The 18605-nt window shown below is 34.4% G+C and overlaps 2 protein-coding genes across 2 annotated transcripts; one reads left to right on the top strand and one right to left on the bottom strand.

The window, feature by feature from the left end:
* Nucleotides 1–5039: 5039 nt before the first annotated feature.
* LOC134240179 (52 kDa repressor of the inhibitor of the protein kinase-like) lies at nucleotides 5040–9945 on the bottom strand. The gene is made up of 3 exons (XM_062722289.1): nucleotides 9731–9945; nucleotides 5653–7648; nucleotides 5040–5132 (listed from the first exon to the last, which is right to left on the bottom strand). The coding sequence occupies exons 1-3, from the start codon at nucleotides 9943–9945 to the stop codon at nucleotides 5040–5042; spliced, it is 2304 nt and encodes a 767-aa protein (XP_062578273.1).
* Nucleotides 9946–10646: 701 nt separating this feature from the next.
* Nucleotides 10647–18419, top strand: LOC134240156 (uncharacterized). The gene is made up of 2 exons (XM_062722260.1): nucleotides 10647–10710; nucleotides 14615–18419. Exon 2 carries the CDS (start codon nucleotides 14617–14619, stop codon nucleotides 17875–17877), a length of 3261 nt encoding a protein of 1086 aa, XP_062578244.1. The 5' UTR covers nucleotides 10647–10710; nucleotides 14615–14616; the 3' UTR covers nucleotides 17878–18419.
* The last annotated feature ends 186 nt before the right edge of the window (nucleotides 18420–18605 follow it).

The following is an 18605-nucleotide window of genomic DNA, read 5'->3' as shown; positions in this document are numbered from 1 at the left end:
AGTTTGACTGCTTGATGTCCAGGAGTAAAGAAGAAGATTTTTAAAGATTTCATTAATTTTAGTGGTTTTGGCCCCACCCCTCAGGCCCCAGGGGGGCAGGGATCATAAAATTCATAATTTTTGTTCCCCTTTACCCATATATGCTGTATACCAAATTTGGTTGAAATTGGTTTCAGTGGTTTCAGAGAAGAAGTTGAAAATGTTCAAATGTTAACACACGATGGACGACGGACATCGATCAACGACGGACGAAAACGGATAGCAATATGTCACCTGAGTGACTCAGGTGACCTAAAAAAGTGTGTCAAATTTACAACCTATTCATAACACATTGTTTAAATACTTGTTGTGTTCATTCAATATGCATGATTACCTCCGAAATTTCAATACTTGCCTCTACTGTGAATGTTAGATAAATGCTTAAATTTGTTATGCATCAATCATTACACCATACTTTCATTGTGTTTTTAAATTGTATGAATTTATACAGCTACAGAAATCAATACAATGCTGGATATGCCTGGAATCAATAATCAAAGGTAGATCCAGTGCCAGTGCACTGAATATAGACCCCCCCAAACCATTTTTTAAAAATAATTTGTTTGCATAACAAAAATTAACGTTCCTTCTAGTTTAGTACATATATCAATTGATAAAATGTTTATTTTTTTAACGTCCCTCTTGACAATTTTTAACTCATATGAAGACGCCACCACTTGCTGGTGGAGAGCTGCAAATTGCCCATCAATGAACAGCTAGATATCTTTTTCGTGCCAGCACCTACTGTGACACTGGACCTTGCATGGTTTATACAGTCTAATCCAATGGACCAGTCTCAATGTCCCACAGTGGAAATCAATTCAGTGATATAAGGATCTACTCCTTACTTGCAACTCTAGAGCAGAAGTTCTAACCATGGGGCCAACAATTAATAAAATGATAACCTCTCTATTCATTAGTTTATTTTTTTTTTTTTATTATTTTCACTAGTACCGGTAGTGTCATTCACTAACTTGTGTACGTACAAGCTATTTCAGAAATATTTTTTTTAAAACCATGCATATTCTAGTTATCATAGGATCATGACTAGTTTATTTTGGTATGGGAATACACAGGAGTAAAGTTTCTTATATGATGAAGGTGACAAGGTCTCTGGATCATGTAGCATTGTAAAATTTCTAAACTAAGGTATATACATATTAAGTGTTAAAAATGCTAAAACTAGTTCCCATAGTGATTTCAATTGGAAAAATATGAAGGTCAATGAACCACTGGCACAACTGTCAACATTTCCCTGTTTACAATGTCTCATTTTGAAAATGAAGGGGTCATATATATTTTATTTTTTAAAGAAATACCAAATTAGGAAATATGTTAGAAAACATTTTTGTTCATTACTTAGCTGATTTTTTTCATGCATTCAGTTCTGCTCATTTAAAGGATCAAGTAAACAATATGATCAAATCTTCCATATTTGGGGATTTACATTTTTAAAATTTGGAATAAGCATAGAAATAAGTGAGGTGATATACCTTTGTTCAAAGTTTGTTGCTATTAAATATATCATATATCAGGAAGTAGTTTTTGACGACTTTTTAACTGATGATATTGATTACATTTAAAACAAAATTTAATGAAAAACAATTATGAAATTCTTACACACAACATTTTTAACAGAATCGTTAAAAATTAAATGTGCACCTTAGAACCATCAATAGTTTATTTCACGCCTCAATTTTCTCCAATGGTGCAAGCCCTTTCCAATCAATGATTGCTGATTACGTGTACATATATTTGTCACACGAAATTTAAATTCATAATAATTAAGAGAATTAACTTCATGCAGTGTTAATAAAATAAACTATTTTGGGCTAACTCAGTCATTTTACTTGTAGGTTATTGGTTTATTGTTACATCGTGGTTAATGTCCCAAATTCACTTGTTTTTATTTTCAATAACCATGATAACCACCTGTACACACATTCGCGTAAGTTCATTTTGTTATTCACCTAGTAAATATTAATTTTACTTATCATTGTTTTTTTCAAGACTAATTAATCTAATAATTATTCAACAGTGGCAAATTGCAACCGGTGAAACGACTTCAGTTGTCGTGGCCAGGACAACAAGGCGTTCAGGCATCATGGCGAACTGGCGCCAATACCTCAACAGCTGCTCAAGTCACGGTCAAACCAAAAATGTAAAAATTTAAAAAAAAAAAAAAAAGATATCATAAACTTACGGTATAAAATTCTGCAAGGACTATTTCTTGCTTCACAAAGGATTTTTGCTCGTTTACTTCCGTGTCGGGCTACAACTAGTTACTACAAGTATAAACTCTGAAAACTCATGATCACAGGGATGTCAAATCGGAAATGGCGAGATGAAAAGACAACAGAAAACGGTTTTTCGAGCCCGATGCAAATAAAACAATTTCAAATAAATAAATAAATAAATTACGAAAGCCGGATAGGCTCATTTCTGAGAAGATAAAAAAAAATTAACTCGTTATAACGAGTTAGTATCTCGTTATAACGACTTAGTTATCTCGTTATAACGAGTTAGTATCTCGTTATAACGACTTAGTTATCTCGTTATAACGAGTTAATATCTCGTTATAACGACTTAGTTATCTCGTTGTAACGACTTAGTTATCTCGTTATAACGAATTAGTATCTCGTTATAACGACTTAGTTATCTCGTTATAACGAGTTAGTTATCTCGTTATAACGAGTTAGTATCTCGTTATAACGACTTAGTTATCTCGTTATAACGAGTTAATTATCTCGTTATAACGAGTTAATTATCTCGTTATAACGACTTAGTTATCTCGTTATAACGAGTTAATTATCTCGTTATAACGAATTAGTATCTCGTTATAACGACTTAGTTATCTCGTTATAACGAGTTAGTTATCTCGTTATAACGAGTTAATTATCTCGTTATAACGAGAAAATTAACTCGTTATAACGAGTTAATTTTTCTCGTTATAACGAGTCAATTTTCTCGTTATGACGAGTTAAAAACTGATCTAAAGTTGATATATCTAAGTGATAGGAAGTATAATAGTATAACATATAAAACCAAGTTGATCAAGTTTGTTTATAGTGTGTATGATAAAGATTTTTCTTGAAAAACAGCAAACTAGTTTATTTTTTTTTTGTTTTTCGAGGGGTTGTGCCTGTGATTGTATTCTGTTTATGTATAAACGATGCAGTTGATTTGTATTGTATACTTAAAAAACCGAAGACAAATACATATACATGTATACGGAAACTTATGACTGCCTCTTGATGTTGTGTTATGAGTGAGCAGTAGCCCTCGAATTTTACGCCCATGGCCTCATTGCTGATGTCTCCATATCCCCCTTCTTCAAAACATTTCTGACTCTCAAAATAATATATATATCACACTGTAAGTGTATATGATATATGTTGCATTAACGCCTGCGTTAGCTTCCTATTATAATGTATTAATTTCGGTACTAAGACATTGGTTATGAAAGCTAATAAGTCATCCAAACATATCAGAAAAATTAGTGTCTTTTATCGGAGAAAGTTGTCATAAATAAATTGTCAAACTTTGAAGCAAGTACTTTTGGTAATAGATTCTTTTTATATTGTGTCCTTGGAGAAGTTCACGTATAAATGTGTAAATAATGATTGCTATACTTATCAAATTGTGATTATTGACAGCAAGATAGTTCAGGATGAATATTATTTAAACCATATCGCAAATTAAAATTGCAACTTTTTATCAATATTGAAGTGATGTATGACTGATAATTATCAACTAAACATCAATGGCATTAAAACTACAGCCATTCTTAATTCATAACTAACTCGTTATAACGAGTTAATTATCTCGTTATAACGAGTTAATTATCTCGTTATTACGAGTTAATTAACTCGTTATAACGAGATAACTAACTCGTTATAACGAGATAATTAAATCGTTATAACGAGATAACTAACTCGTTATAACGAGATAATTAACTCGTTATAACGAGATAACTAACTCGTTATAACGAGATAATTAACTCGTTATAACGAGATAATTAATTCGTTATAACGAGATAATTAACTCGTTATAACGAGATAACTAACTCGTTATAACGAGTTAATTAACTCGTTATAACGAGATAACTAAATCGTTATAACGAGTTAATTAACTCGTTATAACGAGATATTAACTCGTTATAACGAGATAACTAACTCGTTATAACGAGATAAGTAATTCGTTATAACGAGATAAAACTAAGTCGTTATAACGAGATAATTATCTCGTTATAACGAGGTAATTAACTCGTTATAACGAGATACTAACTCGTTATAACGAGATACTAACTCGTTATAACGAGATAATTAACTCGTTATAACGAGTTAAATATTTTTTTTATCTTTTCACAAATGAGCCTATCCGGCTTTCGTAATAAATAAATAAATAACTAAATAAAAAAAAAATAAATAAAAAGGTAGACTCAATTAATTAATTTAATTAAACTAGATCGATACAAGATTGAATAAAAATTAACGAATATTAATAATATGAAGGGGAGGGGGCGGTGTTGAAGTTACTAAGTATGAAGTATCTAAGCATAAATAATATAGTTAAGTACATCCAAATACCAGAATACAACAATACAGATCATAACCTACATAATAGTATCATATGAATGCAGAACGGAATATTCATGTATTAAATGTGAATTAAAGGTTCTTTGTAGACTTTAATCGGTGTCGGAACTTGCATATACTCGGTTGGTCATCGTCGCAAACCAAGGCCAAAATGTACGATCCTCTCCCATTCTGGTAGGAGCTATATATGCGGACTCCGAACCGTGGCTTGAGACGATGTCGGTTGGTTAATCATTAATAATAGACACAATTTGTTTAAAAAATATTATCCATAACTTATCGTCTGTAAATAAAAAAAAAGTAAAATAATTTATTTCACTGTCTCCAGAGTTGAGTATCACAAGAAAAAATGTTCCTCAGTTATATACAAGTTAATGTTTAGATCGAAATTATCAAGTTCCTTTACAGATCATTCAACCTCTCCATCACAGCTTGTGAAACGTTGTAGAATAAATCCTCAAAATAGCCAGTATACAATATTAAATCTGTGTTACCCTGATGAGTCCAAAAACTACCATGAATTCTTGAACAATATTCTAAACCAGGGGCGTAGCTAGGACTATTGTAACGTGTAGGCCGAAGAATGAAACCGAAGGTTTCACCGAGGCGCGAAGCGCCTAAAGGGGGGTAGGTGCGGGAGGGGGTCACCCCCTCCCGCTGGGGGGGTTCGGGGGGTCACCCCCGAGAAATTTTTGAAATATTAGGACTCATTTGCACTACTCTGAGCATCAAAAATATTGAAATAGACATTAAATTTTGTATTACAAATATCTTTAAAATGATGTAATTTTAAAGAATTTTTGTACCAGATTTTGCACGCATAGTCATGACATGTGGTATTACGTGTTGTATTAAAAATGACTTGTGCATGTAATATGAAATTGATAGGATTTAGTGTAAGATTTTAAAAAGATTATCCACAAAATTTTATCATTTTTTATTGCTTTAAAATTCAAATTCTCCTTCAAATGAAATTGATTTTTCTGTTTTTCACAGCAACAAAATTGTCAATTACAGCATCAATGTCAACTGGCATATGACGTTGTACATGCAACAGAGAAAGATTGGACATCCTTTCGTCTCCCATAGTTGTTCTCAAATAATTTTTAACTCTACGCATCGCACTAAACGAACGCTCACTAGAGGCCGAGGATACTGGCATGGTCAAGAAAATGGACAGAACGCAGAAAATGCCAGGATAAATGTCTTTGTTGGTTTTATTCAGGAGATCGATGATTTTATTCGGTCCTGTATCGGTACCAGCAAGATTCCATCTAATCCTCCATCTTGTTATTTCATCCACAAACTCTACTTTGCTAGTGAGGTCTGACTTATAGGCGTTGTACAGACGATCTGTAACATCCGCTGTAAGGTCTTGCAGTTTGGCTGGTAGCAAATACGAAATTAAAAATCTCTCTTCGTTCTTTGTTACTCGACTAGATATTTCGTTTACCAGGTGATCTAAAAAGACGAGATACAACGAAACTCTCCAGTAATCCGACGGGTTGTTTAGGGGATGATTTTCTCTGTGTTGTTGACGTCCTGCTCTTCTTGGAACGCATGGCTGCAAGTCATGCTCTGCAGCTATTTCAGTTGCCCTGCCATACAATGCATCCCAAACACTAATGTCGTTTCTTTCATCAGTTAATCTCCTGATAACGACTTTGGCCTCTGTTACTGCTTCTAAAAGGTCTATGTCCTTTTTTTGAAGATAGTTTGTTAAGGCTACTGTAGAGCTCAAAACGTGTTCCGCTACAACTAGTGCAATGATAAATTCAAATCTCAAAATAGCAGCTAAGTATTGCGATGCCTTCTCATCTTTAGCATCTTCAAGTGATTGGAGGGCAGCAACGACCACGGGGAAAGCTGAGCGGAAGGTGAACAGTGAATCTGCTCGACTTGACCAACGCGTTTCGCACAGTGTTCTGAGTTTTGTTCGTCGGTCCATCTGCTCCTGTACGTCATCGTTTTCAGCCAGTTCGTCGGAGAATGCTTTCAAACGCTTTGCAGAATAATCAAAACAAAATGCCACATCCTGCACTGTTGACATCATGTTTCGAATGCACATAACCTTGCTGCTGTGTATCAATGCAAGATTCAGCGAGTGTGCTTTGCAGTGAACATAAGAAGCCTCGGGAACAACTTGAAGTATCCTGGCCTGGACGCCACTGTATTTCCCCGACATGTTAGCAGCTCCATCGTAGCACTGAGCTCGTAGATTCTGAATATTCAGGTTCAATTCAGCAAGAAAACCAATGATGATATTGGAAACTGCCATACCTTTCACACTCTCTGCATATTTAAAGCCAACAAACTCTTCTCGTATCTCAAGACAACCATCGATACTATCAAGAAACCTAATGCACAAAGACATCTGTTCTTTTGTAGAGGAATCGGTACATTCGTCAGCAATAATGCCCAAAAACTTAGAATTCCTGCAAGAATCCACAATGTTTTTGCGCACCTGGTTTCCAAGCAGATTGATTAGTTCATTTTGGATATCAGGGGATAAGTAGGTAGAGCGTGACGCGTGACGCGTGGCAAGGTGGTCGCTTAAGACGGGGTCTCTCTTGGCAAATTCAGAAAGGATGGCAATGAAGTTACTCTTATCTTCAGTGTGTCCCCTTATAGGGATGTTCTGCCTACCACATAGTAATAGCACTTCGATAATTGTCTTAAGTATATGTCTATTTCTCTCAGTATGTTTTTTGTGGCTTGATGATAGCATGCTCACAACGGTATCTCCCTTCCCTTCACTTACTCGTACAAATTCTTCCCCCGCCGTTACACAACCCTTATGAAATGCTAAATTTTCATGGCGCCGCGCAATTGATAGCAGATTTTTCCAGTCTGTCATTGGACTGGATAAGAACGATTTTTCTTTCGAATCAGCATTGCCAAATAAGAAACAGTACGCACAAAACACAGAGTCGGTGGAAATAGAATAGCGCATCCAATGATGGTCTTTCAACCAAGATGGTTGGAATCGCCGAGATTTGGTACCAAAGGACCTGTAAAATTTAAATATAGCCAGCATTCAGGTACACTCATCCAACTCTCAATTTTCTTTGTGCAAACCACCAACAATGCTTATTATTTTACGTTCGGTACTTGGGACTTGGATCAATATTCCATCCCTCCTCTAATCAGCTAATTTCATTTCTTCTTTTTTTGTTTTTTTTATTTCTTTTTTTTTAAATCTGGGATTGACTTTTTTTGTATTTAAGCCCCAAAAAATTATTTATTGTCTCTGACATGGATTATTAAAGTTATGTAATCAGCAAATCTTATCAACATTTTTTAAACCAAATTTGACAAAGACAAAAAAAGGGGTGGTTGATTTAAATCTATATTGCAAGTACAAGAAAAATTAAATGTGTCTATCCAATATCAATATAAATAAATGATGAAATTGATAATTTGATGTGTGACTTGTTTTTATATGACTGCTTTATGTACAAATATCTACAATTCAAATGATAACATAATAAAGGAAAACCAATGTAAAGTACTATGCAACCCTGTCAATGTAATTCATGCTAGAAGGACACATGTATATGAGTTTTTACCTTAATAAGGTGGGAATAGGGGGTGGGGGTCTTGATCCATGTCACAAGTGTCTGAGGACTAAATATCAAAGATCAAAGGTAATATTTAGAATGAAAATAATTTTCTACTTTCTTATAGTTTGTAGATGTGTATCTGAACAATGATCTTGGTAAATAAATTCATTGTTTACTGATATTTAGGTACGAAGCTAAAGCAGCAAATATTGTGTTCAAAGCAACACGGACTGTCACAGAGAGCTCGCACATAATTAGATAAAGTTTAATTAGATTAATGGGATTCAACATACCTTTTATTAGTATTTACGTATATGCAAAGAAAGGTATGTTGAATCCCATAAATATATTATCATAAGGCCTAAATTAGAATATTGTTTGTTTCCCCTTTCCGACTCAGCATTGTGACCTAAGGGTCGGTAGGTAGGAAAAATATTTTATTTTTTTTCCAACAACAATTATTAGATATCAGACAATAAAGTTCAATCATTTGTAATTTTTTGATTAAGTTTAAATTTGTTTATCAATGTTTAATAGCAAATATATTAGACACATCCACCGAGTTCAGGTATGATAGGAATGAAATCATTTAAAAAATATTTTTTCCTCAGATGAGGCAATAAAATTTTTTGAGTCGCGGCGATTTTGGTGGGTCGGTGGGTAAGGGGAAACAAACGATATTTTATTTTAGGCCTAGTAGTAAACATTACAAGAATTATATTTGTTAAAATTGAACCCTGTACGTACTAGATCTATAGGATATTTTGAATCTTGTCATTAACACATTGTTAACGTCGCTATTTTATATCTAAAACAGTTGTAAAGTTATAGTCTAAGGTTAGCCCGTTTTGGTTCAATTTCAAATGAAATACGATGTTAGGCCTACGTCAGCATGCACCACCCCTAAATGAATGCGTTAACATGTTCAGGCGCGGATCTAAAGGGGGGGGGGGGTTGAGGGGCCCCCCCTGGAATTTGCGGAATAGCAAAATAGAGAATGTAGAGTAACTAAAAAATGACCTCTGACCCCCCCCCCCCCCACTGGAATTTGTGGATTACAAAAAATTATTCGTTTGCCACCCCGGAATATATTGGTAAAAGGTGGAAGGAAGAGGGGTATGTAATTGACGTAGCGAGTAGCAAAAACTCTTCTCTCTCTCACACCCCCACCCCCACCCTCCGATTAGGATTTTGAGAATTTTGGAAAGAGTTACTGTCCTTTGAAAAAGTACTAGCCCCCCCCCCCCCCCCCGAATTAATATTTTGAGAATTTGGGGTTTGGGAAGACCATCTTTTATTTCATTAAATGAGTTGTGGAGAGGAAAAGGTCTAGGGTAGAATTTTTTGGACAGAATTGGACCCCCCCCCCCCCGGAAAAAAAAATCTTGGATCCGCGCCTGATCTTTATAGGCCCTTAGGCCTTAAATAACAAGTACTCCGCTCGCACGGTGTCGGCACCATCAGCATATTTCACAAATTTTAGAAGACTGTAAGGTTTCTTCATGTGTTCATATTGTAGTATGTACTAACCTTGACGGAAATTCAAAGTCATGCTGATGCCATTTAGATTTGAGAATTTCCACTTTGCAGTGATCTGAAATTTGGTGTTTTGACTCGGGAATAATTTTACCAAGATCTGGATAGGTAGGCACATCACTGTTATTTATGGCACTGTTGCTGTCATTAGATACAGATTTTGGTCTACACACTGAATTTAAATTTTTCCGGGTGATAAACTTATCCATGACTTAAATAATCAATTAAACGCTTGACGTGTATGTACTAATTCTCTATTACGACAAGCACCTTAATGTCATGTAGGAACATTATAAAAAGAAAAGGTCAGACGAATAATAATTTTATATCCGATTTTAAAACCTGTATGTATGAACATTGGGCCTAAATTATTTTTTGCAAAAATTTATGGGCTTTTTTTTTTTTTTTTTTTTTTGTGACAATGTGTAGGCACGTGCCTACTCGAGCCTAACGTAGCTACGCCCCTGTAAAACAACTTGGGTGAAAGTGAGGAGGGGGGGGGGGGCTTGCAGGGAAAGGATTGTGTCAAGGTACTAGTGTTTGTATCTGTGAAACTAAACAATGAATAACAGCAATATTTCAATATAAAAATATTCAGAGTTAAAATTCAAATCAACTGTACTAGTCAGTCTTTTTTATCATAACTTTCTTATCGATGTCAGGTGTAAAAAAAAAAAAATCGCATAAAATTGTCTTTTTGTCAGAAATTCAGCATTTTTCATTAGAAATACAGTTAAGGCAATTTTTAAAAAGTCAGATTAAATAAAAATAATTATACATGTACTTTAACTTTTCAAATTGTATGAATTTACCAAAATACACGTAGATTCTAAAATTTAATCCTCGGTATACGGCATATTTTCCTGAACAATGGATGACGTCAAATTCGTTAAGTTTGACGTCATTTCTAATATATGCAGATCTATTGATTCAAAACTCTGCAGGAATCTGACCTTCTGAAGATTTCATTCCAGGTAAGTTATATCCCTTGCAAAAAAATCATTTAAATGGGCAAAAACAGGACAATGCAATGTGCACCTAAAGATATCAGTCGATTTTATTTATATTTATATACTCATTTTGATTTTTAAAAAGTTACCTGAAAGACTATGTACATAATTTGCATTTATATTCAAAAATTATTATTTTCGTTAATTCACATTGAGTTTAATTATGATTTCATTAGTTCTCATTGTTGATTCTTGATGCTGGTGATATAGTATAAAGAGAAATACAAAGTGTAATACTAGTATACTGTACAGTAGCGATGAACAGTATTAAATCATTTTCATATTTTTATATATAATATACATTTATTGCATGATAATGAGGGAAATATGAAGACTTATTCAGCCAAGAAAAATCATATTCCCCGAGGGCTTCGCCAGAGGGGAATATGATATTTCTTGGCTGAATAAGTCTTCATGTTTCCCGAACATTCATGCAATGAATTGTTTATTATACCGAAACAAGCAAAACCTTTGAAATAAACATAAACTTTCAAATTCGGCACCGCTCTCAAATTCACTTTCATTTTTTACAAAACGTTACTAAAACATTGACGTCGGAAGCAAATTGAAAGTGGGGGGGGGGGGGGGCTAAGTGTAAAAAAAAAATTGTACCTTCAAAAAATCTGACAAGCAAAATAAAAAAAAAAAGGGAAATTATCCATTTCCCAAATCCATTTCCCAAGCACGAAAATCCTATTTCGTGGGGGGGGGGGGGGGGGGGGGGGTTAAGGTTGGAACTTCAGTACCAACAATTTTTTTCCAAACACCACCACTTTCCCCATTTTTAACCTTTACTTAGACGTATCTGTGGCAAGTGGGGGGGGGGGGGGGCTAAACCTACGAATATATGTTCAATGTCTATACTAAGTACATATATGGAAAAAAAGCCCCCCCCCCCCCCCCACGGTTCCGACGCCTATGATGAACTTGTATGTATTTTACATGTATATTTAGCAGCCAAAATGATGTCCAGAAAAATTAGAATGAATTCCTTTTGACTGAAACTTAAGAATCAATTTTATGATTTTGTTTAGAATATCATCATATGATAATGATTGGTCTCTCTAAATGTAATCATAATTTTTTTTCATCTTTTATTTTTTATGTTTTATAACGCAAGTAAACAACTGAAAACTATTAAACAACCGAAATACTTAGTTATTCATACCCATTTTTCATTTAACCAATGATCTTCAGTTATGATTATGGAAATTAAAAACGCATAGTTAAAACATAATGTCAGCTTTTTATGCCTTTAGGCCTGTATAATATACTCATTTAGACATGTTTCCTGCAAACATATTTTTTTTTTATTTTTCTTTATATATTTAGTACAGACGCTCCTTTCTTAAATTCTTGAAAATCAGCCGTTTTTAAAGTCATATTGTAGAAAGTTACACTCGTACTACAACAACAAAATACTGCGAGCAATGGGTTCACTAAATGATACCCCCCCCGCCTCCCATTTGATTATAATAGCAAATTTTATGTTTTGCTCTGGGAGACCCGAAATAAGTGTTAGACCAAAAAGTAAAAGAGGAGCTAGCTAGTGGACAATTTTATTATATTATACAGAATCTGTGAATGTATCATTAAATTTTATTCAGTGCATAGTTTAGGAGGAGTTGCGGATAAGAGATGGGTACCCTTCAATATTACAGAAAGAATGGCATTGTCCATGTTTTGCTGTGGGTAACCCGAAATATATGTCCGATCAAAAAGTAAAAAAGGAGGTGCACAATGGCGCTATATAACAAAGATTCTGTGAATTAAGTCTCTACAGTGGTATAATTAAGAGGAATTGCGGATGAGATTTGCGTGTGATCTCTTTGTGGGAGAGCGTTCGTTCAATACATATTAAAAGTCGGTTATTATTTCAGTAAATTAATAGACTTTATTAAACAATGAACACAGTTCATTTCCATTTCCGCAACAATCCCCTTATGTTAAGTAAAAAATATTGCATTTTTAAAACAAAATTTAATTCATATATAAAATCGAAGTTCATACGAATATTTGTACAATGTTATTTTTGGTCCCCCTATCCACCCTAACAATAGTCTCCTGCAGTCTAAATGCAGATGCTACAAATATAAATTTAGATTTAAATAGATTCACATCAACCACCTGACCATGCATGCATTTTACTTATCCTCGACTTATCTCTCTCTATATAAAGTGACAATCCCACATCAACAACATCAGGACATTTAACAAGCCTCTTGATCTGTTTATTTATTAACTCATTCTCAAAATCATCAACTTAAATAACATAACTTATGAGTATCAACACCCTAAGTACCGCCTTGCACTTCTCCAATAAAATGAAGATAATATAACGATCAATGGGAATCATGAATCGTGCATGTCAGCATGACAACATATGGAGCTTTGGAAACACCAGAATAGGGATCAGGTGTGGAGAAGGAGTAAGCATCTATGGCACGCCAAATTCACAAAAATTAGATAAACCTAGTTTCACATTTGATAAACTAGGTTTATCGACTGTAAACTATAGTTTACAAACCGTAAACTATAGTTAACGATTCGTTAAGTATAGTTTTCATCTGTAAAACTATATTTAACGGTCGTTAACTATAGTTTACGAATGTTAATCTAAGTTTATCTGTCTGAATAAAGCGTTAACAATAGATTTTGTTGATAAACATAGATTCACGTTTGTAAACTATAGTTTACAACCGTAAACTATAGTTAAGAGTTGTTAATCATAGTTTCACAAATCGTGAAACTATATTTATCAGATCGTTAACTATAGTTAACGGTTTGTAAACTATAGTTTACAAATCGTGAAACTGTATTTATCAGATAATCTATGTTTTGCAATCGCAAATGATCGTTTTCGGTGTTAAGTATAGTTTACGGTTGTGAAACATGGATTATCGCGTTAACTATGGTTTACAGATGTAAAATATAGATTAACGTTGCTAACTATAGTTTACAGTCCGTAAACTATAGTTTACAACCGATAAACCTAGTTTATCGACTGTGAAACTATGACTAGCTCATTCTTGTGAATTTGGCGTGCCATAAGCATCCCCTGTCGACCTGTCACATCAGCGGTAGTCTCTTAATCTGTAGTCAATATTGTTGTACAATGAACTTATAATACTTTATTACATTATTAATTTACTTCGACCATATTTGTGAAATGCTGGTTTTAACCGAGGTCGTACAAAGTCCTGTATATAACATCATGTAAAATATGAAGATAAGGAACATCACATTTATTTAATTATTAGAAACTTGCCGTGGTTAGAGAATTAATCTTATTAAGCACGTATATTCTATAGGAGTAAATCGGTATTCTTGCATTAAAATAGTTAAAACTAAAAAAATATTTTGAAAAAAAATTCTCACAGAATATTGACAACATTATTTATATTAAACAGAGATTCACAAAAAAGTAACAGGTCCCGATATGATGAAAGCAATTTTTTTGTTTCAATTTCAATCTTGCGCAAATTGAAGTTTCTTAAAATCAGCGTGAGCACAATGAGGTATGACTTTTAAATTGTAAATTTTGACTTTCGAATTTAAAATAAAATCAGAACACCTTCATTGGTACATGTACATGCCTTTCAGGTCTCTAATGTAGATTAGATTCATGTAGAATTGAAATTTTTGTTTATAAAATGGTTGTTTTTCTTTAACCTTCAACTGGAACAGAAACCCCCCAAATAAAATGGATAGCATGTTAATACCAATTATTTTTTTTATAATATAAAATATAATTTTTAATGATATTTAAGTGGTTCAAGTCAACAAGTGTTTCAAACTTTTTTTTTTCAAAGAAAGGCTTGCAACCATAACTGTACTCTTTCTTTCTGATTGCTTCATCTTTATTTAGAAATGGCCAGCTCATCCAAAGATTTGGACAAACCTAATACTCCGTCACCAGTGGCTTGCGTCAAAAATGGAGAAGGTTTTCTGATGAAAAGTCCCACGGGAGAGATAATTAAAATCAACACTCCGGAAAAAATACATATCAAAAAGGCATCTGTAGTGTTAGAAAAGTTAGGAGAGGGAGATATACCAAAATGTATCCCTTCAGGTGTAGAAAAGTCCCCTAGCAACAATACACCTTCTGCAAAATCTTTTCCATTTACAATAGAATACAAAATTAAGCACAACTACAGCGTGAATAAATCCACCAGAAACAGCGTTATCAGTCCTAGTAAGCCAGGGTCTATAGATGACCAGAAAACAACGGCCAAAGGAACTTGTTCAAACATAGGAAATGACGCAATCAAGCCGTCAACAGACCTACAACAAAACCCCCAATTTATCAATGCTTTTTCGAATGAGAAAATTTCTCAAAAGCAAAAAATTGCCTCTGGTCTAAATATGTCGTCAGTAACCATCAAACATGAAGATAGTCTTTGCACCAGAAATTACATCTCAAGAGAAAAGTACAAAAGTTCCTCCTCGCTGGAAAATCATTCTAATTACGAAGAGAAAATAAACAAATCATTCATAACGGATATGGTAACATCTCCGAGACTATCATTGGGTGCAAAAATGAAAAATGATTTAGTATCAACAGACACAAGTCCCCCAAAACAAAAGACGAAATTAATGCCTACCCATCTTTCTCTGATAAAGCTCTCAGATGTGAAGCGTGATTTAGAAATACAGGACTATAAACCGGCTCTTCAGAGACTAGAAGTGGTTGGAAAAACAAATACTCCAGGTAAACTGGAAGGAGAGTCAGTTTCCCCTCTGAAAGAAGCCAGAAACCACTTCACTACCAAGCTAAACAAAATCTCAAACGAGTCTGCTGAAATCCCTCCTCTAGATAAAGACGTAATGCAAGTGAAAAAGTGCAAAGTTGCCCCGACCATCCTTTCTCATAATAAATCAAAGACAAGACCTCCAACTGTTCGGGAACTTCTTCAAAAGAAGGAAGAAATGGAAATAAAAGAGAAACTTGACGAAGAAATTATTTCCAAAGATTTTTCAAATGAAGATACAAAACAGAAAAGAATTAAGAACACGATCACACCCCAGAAAAGCATACCTGGAAAGAGGACTTCTGTTCCTTTGATGGTGGATCTAAAAGGTGTAGATGATCATCATGCGAAGGACGAACAGCAAGAAGCATCACTACAGAAGAGCCAGAAATCTTTGACAAGGAGATATAAAAACACACGCTACACCATACCCTATCGTGGTCCTTCAATCATCGTTCCAAAAAATTACGATGCACTCATCAGAGCAACAAAATCGAAGCTTGAAAACTCAGCGGTGAAAATATCAGAAATGTCAGAGGATAAAAGTAAATCAATGAGGCAGAGATACAAAAAGACAGGTAAAATTACGACCACACCACTAGTATCAAAAACTTCGGAGTCACTGATTGAGGTATCGCCTGGTATCCATACCATGAAGGAAACCAAAGGTCTTCTTAATGTACGTAGTATGCCAGCCATGCAAAGGCCTATTTGTAACTCCTTCGAATGTAAAGCAACTTCATCCAGAACACCATCTGTATCACCGACTAAAAACTTTTCTACATCATACGACAAGCTCCCGGGACTAGAAAAGCAAAGTTCTGATGAAGCAAGTTTGCAATTTTATTCAATTCAATCTACAGAAAGAGTTCGAGACCTTGTGACTGAGCAAAATTATTTAGATACGGTTATGACGATGTCAGAATACGAATCGTTTAAAAACTACCAGATGTCACCTCTTAAAACCATGCACCAAAAGGGATGTTTCACCAAGAAAAAAGCCGAGAAGACATCAAGCTCTGGGATTTCGCGTCCGTGTTGTAACAAACTTCCTCAAACAAAGAATGAACCAATGCCAAATAATAATGCACAAAATTCAAGTACGGGATTAGATAAGCCGTTGACCTATTCAGTTCCAAGTAATTCGCCTTTTAGACAAAGTCCAGCTCCACCTGAGAAAGATTGTAGTGGATGCTTTTACTGTGAGTACGAACGGTTGATGAGGAGTATTGATAGTGATTCTCTCAGTGAAAATTCTCAAGACAAATCAGACCACGATTACACAAAACCGCATGCCAACACAGCTGAAAATTGTAAAAACCCCATTGCAGAATTCAAACGGTCGGTGGAAAATTTGAACTTACCTATGCAATTGCACTCAGACGAATCATACAATACGCCAAAAGAGCTATTAGGAAAAATGCCATTTTATACTTTTCAGTTGGGCGATAAGATATTACTGATGCCTTATTCCGTTGCTAATTCTAAACCACAACATCCTACAAAGAGAAACCCAAAGCAAGAAACGAAGGAACAGAAGAAAACCACAAATGATGAAATGGATGGAGCTGTTAGTAAGAAAAAACGCACAAGAAAAACTACTGCTCCAAAGAGGAACAACTTCAAAAACATTTGCAAAGACCAGCTGAAATTTTCGAAGATTCTGGATTTGATTCCGGCGAAAGAAAGAGCACCGCAACCTAAATCTCTCGAATTGGTAGTAGATTTTTTGAATGGAGCTGGTAAAGGTGAAGATATTCGAGTGTATGCACCTGTCCTTCACATAGAGCGCAGTACAGATGACGTTTACACGCATATTTCTACCGTTGCATGTTTCAGGATAAAGAACGGATCAGACGCAGGATTAAAGCGCTGGAATGACTTCGATGATTATCCTGTACGTTTGACAATGGATACTGTGTCTGGAGCTATAACTGAAATTGAAGTCGACACTAATCTTCAAGGTCTGTACAAGGTCATAAAAACAGGACAGCAATCCGATACCAATGGTACTTTCAAATCGATAGCTATCCTTTCCGCTGTTTTACCAAATGTTTCGACCATATTAAATGCTTCTATGTTTTTGGCGATTGGACCTTCCAGTAGCTATCATGAAAACAACTGCACGGAACAACCTGCAAATATCCAGAAGTATAAAAATATACAGTATCTGCTGACCTCCATTGAGAATCTGCTAAATCAGCCAGTAGAAGACCCAGTGGTTAGCTATAGTGACCAGAGTTATAGACCAAAGTGTCATTCTCCTAGCTGGTACCAGGGGCATAAATTTGATGCCTTTACACGCCTTTATCATCGTCAAAGGAAATTCAAGACAACAGGTGCCAAAACATCAGATTACGATTTCTTTATTCCTTCTTGAAGAACCGATGTAAAGAGAATTTTTTGTAATGTATTTGAACATTATACAAGTATGTGAAAAGTTTGACTTGAACCGTATTAGAGTTAATTATATTGACATGTACAGCTGTATACCACTAAGATAATGTACCTTCTTTATTTTTATGTATTTAAATTATTGTTGCAAAGATTTTGCAGTTGGTTATATTATTAAGTTTAAAGCCTTTTACGATATAGAATTAAAGATTTTTAAAGCACAGATCCTCGGACCCAAGTGACATATTTGACGGCTACTATTATTATTTAAATAAACTGAGGAACATGATGCTGAAGTTTATTAGAATTACGCACTAAAATTTTCTCTGCATTTGTACAGTGTTTATAATTAGTTTAATAAGTGTGACATTTACCATATTAAGCAATGAAACCAAGCTGTTTGTTTAAACCAATGTGATATGTTAATATTTTTTTTTAAAAGTTCTATGTACATGTAATTCTCTGTTTTTTAAATGTCAATGTCATATTTAATCCATTATTCCATCTGTTATTTAATTGTTAAAAAATTATTGCAAAATTTTATGTACTTTGATTAAAAATGTCATAGTAACAATCTTCATTGCGTCAATGCTCTTTGCAGTTATACATAACACACTCAATGACAGGAGGAACTACATGTACGTGTGCATGTTTTCAATTTATACAAGAAGATATTAAGGAAAACGGATGCTTCAATTTAAATTCGAAAGTTCG

This window comes from Saccostrea cucullata, unplaced genomic scaffold, assembly GCF_032062105.1.
Source record: "Saccostrea cucullata isolate Sc308-1 unplaced genomic scaffold, CSIRO_AGI_Scuc_v1 ctg74, whole genome shotgun sequence".
In the NCBI taxonomy this organism is placed as follows: Eukaryota; Metazoa; Mollusca; class Bivalvia; order Ostreida; family Ostreidae; genus Saccostrea; species Saccostrea cuccullata.
The sequence above is the reverse complement of the archived record's forward strand: the minus strand, read 5'-3'. Positions and strand labels throughout refer to the sequence as shown.

Bases quoted from the DNA above. Each gene is read 5' to 3' on its own strand.
- LOC134240179 (XM_062722289.1), bottom strand. From the start codon at position 9,945: ATGGATAAGTTTATCACCCGGAAAAATTTAAATTCAGTGTGTAGACCA. The intron at 7,649-9,730 runs GTTAGTACATAC...TAAATTTTACAG, and splicing joins GACTTTGAATTTCCGTCAAG to GTCCTTTGGTACCAAATCTC. The intron at 5,133-5,652 runs GTAATTGACAAT...TGGACTCATCAG, and splicing joins TGCCAGTTGACATTGATGCT to GGTAACACAGATTTAATATT.
- LOC134240156 (XM_062722260.1), top strand. From the start codon at position 14,617: ATGGCCAGCTCATCCAAAGATTTGGACAAACCTAATACTCCGTCACCA.